The sequence below is a fragment of the Oxyura jamaicensis genome, chromosome 25 (assembly GCF_011077185.1).
Source record: "Oxyura jamaicensis isolate SHBP4307 breed ruddy duck chromosome 25, BPBGC_Ojam_1.0, whole genome shotgun sequence".
NCBI lineage: Eukaryota > Metazoa > Chordata > Aves > Anseriformes > Anatidae > Oxyura > Oxyura jamaicensis.
Genome location: NC_048917.1, coordinates 1236593 through 1242778, shown reverse-complemented (window position 1 = coordinate 1242778; position 6186 = coordinate 1236593). Strand labels below are relative to the sequence as shown.

Below are 6186 nucleotides of genomic sequence, written 5' to 3'. Positions count from 1 at the left end.
CCCCCCCCCCGGCTCACTCCGAATCGACTCCGGTCCCGCTCCCTCCATGGTGCAGCCGCGGCCCCGCCCGCGATTCGAATCTCCCGCCGCAGGGCGGTCACGTGGGGCCGCGCGGGGGCTGATGGGACTTGTAGTTCCCGGCGCGGGGCTGAGGCCTGTTGCGCCACCCACCCCAAGCGGTGTCACCCGTCACGAGTGGATGGTTATGCCGTCTTTCGTGGGTGTCCGGTTGTGCCCCCTGTCACAAGTAGATCTCTGTCACCCATCACAGGTGTCTGGTTGTGCCACCCGTCACAAGTGGCCGGTTGTGTCACCTGTCGCGGGTGGCCGGTTGTGCCACCAGGTGGCTGGTTGTGCCCCCTGTCACAAGCAGACGATTGTGGCACCCATCACAAGTGTCCGGTTGTGCCACAGATGGTCACTTGTGTCACCTGTCACAAGCAGCTGGTTGTGCCACCCATTACAAAGGTCTAATTGTGCCACCCGTCCCAAGTGGCCGGTTGTGTCGCCTGTCATGGGCGGCCGGTTGTGCCACCAGGCAGCCGGTTGTGCCCCCTGTTACAAGCAGACAATTGTGTCACCCATCACAGGTGCCCAGTTGTGCCACCCACCACAGGTGGCCACTTGTGTCACCCACAACAAGCAGCCGGCTGTGCCACCCGTTACGGCCACTTGTGTCACCCATCACAGGTGGCCGGTCGTGCCACCCACCACAAGCACCTGGTTGTGTCACCCGTCGCAAGCGGCCCCTATTGTCACCCATCACAAGTGGATGGTTATGCCATCTTTCGTGGGTGTCCGGTTGTGCCCCCTGTCACAAACAGATGGCTCTGTCACCCATCACAGGTGTCCGGTTGTGCCACCCGTCACAAGGAGCCAGTAGTGTCACCTGTCATGGGTGGCTGGTTGTGCCACCAGGTGGCCGGTTGTGCCCCCTGTCACAAGCAGACAATTGTGTCACCCATTACAAGGGTCTGATTGTGCCACCTGTCACAAGTGGCCGGTGTGTCGCCTGTCATGGGTGGCCAGTTGTGCCACCAGGTGGCCGGTTGTGCCCCCTGTTACAAGCAGACAATTGTGTCACCCATCACAGGTGGCTGGCCGTGCCACCCACCACAAGCACCTGGTTGTGTCACCCGTCACAAACGGCCACTTGTGCCACCCACCACAGCCTCCACGCGCCCGCGGGCCCCCGTTTCCATGGCACTGCACGGCCCGACGGTGGCGGAGCTGAAACCGGAGCCTGCGGGGCCATTGCGGCAGCGAGCCCTCCCCGCGGAGCCCTGGCCTCGGCCCCACGTTCCTGCCGCTCCCCGGGCACCCAGGAGCCGCCGGTGGCCGTCACCAGCGGGCTGCGAGGCCAGGAGGCACTCGGGGACACTTCAGAACGCCTCATCCTCCACCCAGGGAGCCGTGCTTCGCTCCCTGCCCGCTCGGAACCTAAAAGGACAGCAGTAAGCGCAGCGGGGCAGCACGCGGTCCTAAAAGCAAACCCCAAGGAAAAAACCTTCCCCGCCGCGACTCCCCTCTGCACAGGCACGCGATGAGCAGAGAAGCTGGGCTGGGGGGCTCCGTGGGAAGGTTTTTCCTCCTGTTTATGCAGCAAAAGGGCTACAAACCTCAGTGATAAGGAGTGATAATAATAATAATAATAATGGTGATGAGGAGGGTGGTGGTAATAACAACAGTAGTAGTAGTAATAGTAGTAGTAGTAGCAATAATATTAACAGTGATGATGATGATGATGATAATATGTAATATAATAATAATAATAACAATAATAATAATAACGATAATCATAACAATAATAATAATAATAATAATAATAATAATATGCTTGTTTTGAGGAGTGCCAGGGCTCTGGCTGTGCCGTGCCAGGCTGCTCCGTGCTTCTTTCTTGCAGGTGTGTCACTGCCCATGGCTGCAGAACTCAGAGCACAGCCCACAGCCCCCACAGACCCCAAGGACCCCACGGACCCCACGAACCCTGCAGTCCCCACAGACCCCACAGCCCCCACGGACCCCCCAGCCCCCATGGACCCCGCAGCCCCCACGGACCCCGCAGCCCCCACGGACCCCACAGCCCCCCTGGACCCCGCAGCCCCCACGGACCCCGCAGCCCCCACGGACCCCGCAGCCCCCGTGGACCCCACGGCCAGGAGGAGGAAGAGTCGGAAGAAAGGGAAGGAGAAGTTTGCGGTGGTGGAGGAAGCCGAGGAAGGGGGGGAACGGTGCCGCGGGGCGAGCGGCCGAGATCGAGGGGCTGACACAAGATGGGTGCCAGGCGCTGGGGCTGCGAGACGTGCGGGGGGGCCCTGGCGTGCTTCAGGAAGGCGTTCCTGCTCTCGCTGGGCACCGCGAGCCCCCGGCTCCGCAGGGTTTGCGCCTTCAACCTGGGGGCCGCCTACGTGGAGGCCGGGAAGCCCAGAAAGGGCCTAAAATTCCTCCTCGAGTCCCAGCCCGCAGAGGGCGAACCCCTCGGGGGGGCTTTATTTCAACATCGGGGCGGCTGACGAGGGGCTCAGGGACTTCCCAAAGGCTCTGGAGTGTTTTGGCAAAGCGGCCGGGCCGTGCCGCGCCGGCAGCCAGGCCGTGGAGATGGGCTGCTGCTACCTGGGGATGCGGGAGCCGGCACGAGCCGCCCGGTGCTTCTTGGAGGCCGCGCGCAGCTACGCGGTGGCCGAGAGCCCCGAGGCCGCCGCGGTGGCCCTGAGCAGGGCGAGCGGCTCCATGCTGCAGAGCCGGCGGTTCGGGGCGGCAGAAATCGCACGGATCCTCACCTGGTGCCGCTCGCTCTGCGACAGCATCGCCGACCCGGCCCTGCGAGGTAACGCCGCGCCAGCCCCTTCGCTCCCGATGCCTTGGAAGCACCGATCCCCACCCGGCCTCTCCTCTGCGTCCCGCAGGGAAGCTCTACCACGAGGTCGGCCTTGGCTTCTCCCAGCTCCACGTCTTCTCCCTGGCCAGCGAGAGCTTCGAGCGAGCCCTCGCCCTGTGCCAGGGCACGTCGGGGCGTCGAGGGGAGGCTGCGCTGCTGCAGAACCTGGGCGCTGCCCGCAACGCGCTCCGCAGCTTCGGCACGGCCCTGGGCTTGCACCAGCGAGCGGCGGCGCTGCACGGTAGCTCGCGCCGGTGTCTCTCGTGATCCCCTCTCCTGGTTCCGAAACGTGACCCCCTTGCTCGCTTCGCAGGTGCCATGGGGAACCGGAGGGCCCAAGGGCAGTGCTTCGGAAACCTGGCGTACGCCTTCAGCCAGCTCGGGAACCACGAGGCTGCCGCAGAGAATTACCTCCACGCCCTGCAAGCCTTCCGGGATTCGGGTAAGGGGGCGCAAATCCCGGTCACGACGGCTCCGTCTGCCCTGCTGGGGCCTCCGCAGCTCCCAGCCAAGGGTCCGAAGGGTATCAGCGATGCTCCCTCCCCTGCGCCGTGCCGGCCAGCACCACCGTCCCCTTCACCTCGCAGGGGATGTGCAGGGGCAGTGGCAAGCGTGTGAGGGGCTGGGAGCCGCCCGTTTCCACCTGGGGAACCCCCAGAAAGCCGTCGGGCACTACCAGGAGGCCCTGACTCTGCTGTCCCGCTGCCGGGTAAGGGAAACCCCAGGGCCAGACCCTCCTGTGCGTGGTGAGCGCCAGCCCCGGCGCAGGGACAGACTCACCTGGGGGGGCTTTCTCCTCCACAGGGCACCCCCAGGGCGGCCGGTGAGCGGATCGTCAGCCAGCTCACCCGCGCCCTCCAGCACCAGCTCTGCCTCCACCATCACCATTGGGGTGCCCCGGCGCCGGTGAGCAGTACCCCGGGGCCGTTTGGGGTGCTGGGAACCAGATGGGGCCTGACCCCAGCTCAGGGTTGCAGAAATGGGGCCGGGGATGGTGCTCCAGGGGTGGAGATGCCAGCAAGGCTCTGCACCGGAGGTGTGCGTTTGCTGCAAGCTCCCCAAGCTGCTCGCCTCTCCTGACCGAGCCCTGCTTTGGGGTTTGCTGGACAGGGACATGTGCGTGTGGCCCCCAGGCCACCCGATCCCCCTGCCGGTGCCCTGCAGGACCTCAGCCCGCTGCAGTTTTTCCCCGTGCTGCCCCGTGCCAGTGGGACACGGCTCCGGGGACGCGAGGCGTGAGTAGGAAGGCTCCGGCCGTGCCGGCAGAGCCCGGTGTCCTGCCCCTCGCTCCTCCATGGCTGAGTTCCAAGCAGCACCCATGAGATAAAGCTTCCTTCCCTCGACCCCAGATCCTTCAGGGAGAAAGCTGGGGATGAGCTGCACCAGCCTGCGCTGGGAGCACAGCCTGGGATTCCAGGTAAGAGGGTGCGGAACGTGCGCCTGGGATGGAGCCCCCGTGTCCTGGGTGCTGCAGAGGGAAACGCTGTGTTTGCTCCCACCCTGGCCACGGTCTTGGGAAGAGAGATTTTCAGAAAGTCAGGCTTCCAGAAATTGGGGTCGGCCTTTTTCCCCCCTGATTCGCAATAAAAAAACAGAGGGGCACGTCGCCTGGTGCTGGGCAGAGGAGTGGGGAGGCAGCAGAGGCGAGAGGAGCAAAGCAAAAAAAAAACACAATACAAACAAACAAAACCCTCCTGGAACAATTATCCGAGCAGCGAGGGGAGTAACCGAACCCCATCCTCTTGCCAACTACGACCCAGGTGACATCTGAGTCACACGGTGGCTTTCAGCCAGAGGCAAGGCTTCGGCACGGCTCGTGCTGGCCTCCTGCCTCTTCACCCTTCCTCCCTGGTGGCACAGGAGCAGCAGCCCCAGCCCCCGACCCCGCAGCGGAGCCCCAGGCCCCTCGCCGGCACCCAGCCAGCTCCGGGGAGGATGAGGATGGTCCCAGCACATCTCCGCATCGTCGCAGCCAGCCCCACGTTAACAGGTGGGTGAGAGGCACGGCTCCCTGCACCGAGTCGCTGCCTTTTAGCCCTTGCAGCAGCAGCAGAAGCAACGCAGCGAGCGGCATCGCTCCAGGGCCTGCTGCAGGCTCCTGGGTGAAGGCAAACATCCACGGCTGTGCTGGATTTCAGCCGAAGCTTGCACGGGGACAGGACGGAGCGACTGCAGCAACGGCACCGCTGGCTCGGCCGGCCAAAACGCTTCTGGCTGGCATCACGCGTCGGATTTTAAAGGATGTGTAGCAGAGGGAGCGTGGGCTCGGGGGTAATTCAGGCTGGGACGTGGGGACGGGTTGGTGGCAATGGGATCGGGCTGTGTCCGTCCCACAGCGCTCCCCATTTTGCTCTCTGCTTTGCTCCCAGGCACAGCACCCGTCTGCGGCCGGGAGGTGCGTGCCGAAGCAAAACCCGAGCCCCGGTGGCCCCCATCCTGCACCCCCACCCTGTGCCTCGCAGGATTTGGGGACCCTGCCGGGGCAGCGGGATGCTGTCCCGCATCTGCAACCTCCTGTGACACCCCCGGACGGCAGGAGGGTGGCACGGAGCCACCGGGACCACAGGCGGCCCCTTCCACCGGCACAAAGCCGCAGCAGGACCGAACCTCAGCTGCGCACCCTCCCGCACGGCTCCGGACCCTCTGCCCTCCACCGTTTTGCCGGAAAATCCCCCAAAATAAAGCAGAACATCCACCCCCCCAACCTCTCGCCCTTCCCCACTCCCACCCCAGCGCCACCCAGCGGTCCCCCCCCCCCCCAGCACCCCGAACCGGGAGCCCGGGGAGGAGCCGGCCCCGGGGCCGCCCCCTGCGCTTGCTCCGTGCTGCTCCGGGCCGAGCCGAGCCGGGCCGGGGCGCTGCATGCGGGGTCCTCGGGGGCTGCTGGGGTTGGGGCTGGGGCTGCTGGTGGCGGCGGGGGGGGCGCTGCCCGAGCCGGGGCTGGAACTGGAGCCGCCCCCGCTGCGCCATGCACGGCTCCAGCGTGGGGGGGCTGCGCTTCCTCGGGTAAGGGGGCTTTTTCTGGGGGGGGGGAGGGTAGGGGGGCGGGGGGGGGTTGGAGGGGGTGCGGGGGGGTTGGGGAGGGTGAGGGGAAGTACAAGGGGGGGGCTGCCCCCCTGTCCCTGGGTGTTTTGCAATGCCAAAGTGGGGTGGGGGGTGTCAGTGCAGCAGCACCCCCGTGCTGGCCCTGGTCTTGTAGCGCCGGGGTCCCACGGGTGCCCGCAGGGTCCCGGGGGTGCCCGCAGGGTCCCACGGATGCCCGCCGGGGTCCCACGGGTGCCCGCTGGGGTCCCACGGGTGCCCGCCAG

At 65.8% G+C, this 6186-nt stretch overlaps 3 protein-coding genes across 3 annotated transcripts in view; 2 read left to right on the top strand and 1 right to left on the bottom strand.

Moving 5' to 3' along the window:
- The window catches only part of IQGAP3 (IQ motif containing GTPase activating protein 3), a 13126-nt gene extending 13010 nt beyond the window's left edge, over window positions 1–116 (bottom strand). The window contains exon 1 of the mRNA XM_035346755.1: window positions 18–116. Within this exon, the coding sequence (XP_035202646.1) occupies window positions 18–48 (31 nt within the window). The 5' untranslated portion in view covers window positions 49–116. The remainder of the gene's footprint in view (window positions 1–17) is intronic.
- A 901-nt stretch (window positions 117–1017) lies between these two features.
- On the top strand, window positions 1018–4465 carry TTC24 (tetratricopeptide repeat domain 24). Its single transcript, XM_035346448.1, is given in 10 exon segments — window positions 1018–1093; window positions 2160–2308; window positions 2310–2473; window positions 2475–2827; window positions 2907–3119; window positions 3192–3320; window positions 3466–3587; window positions 3683–3784; window positions 3989–4113; window positions 4228–4465. Coding segments are annotated over 10 exon segments (1671 nt in total).
- Window positions 4466–5720: 1255 nt separating this feature from the next.
- The window catches only part of NAXE (NAD(P)HX epimerase), a 1976-nt gene continuing 1510 nt past the window's right edge, over window positions 5721–6186 (top strand). The window contains exon 1 of the mRNA XM_035346471.1: window positions 5721–5884. Within this exon, the coding sequence (XP_035202362.1) occupies window positions 5847–5884 (38 nt within the window). The 5' untranslated portion in view covers window positions 5721–5846. The remainder of the gene's footprint in view (window positions 5885–6186) is intronic.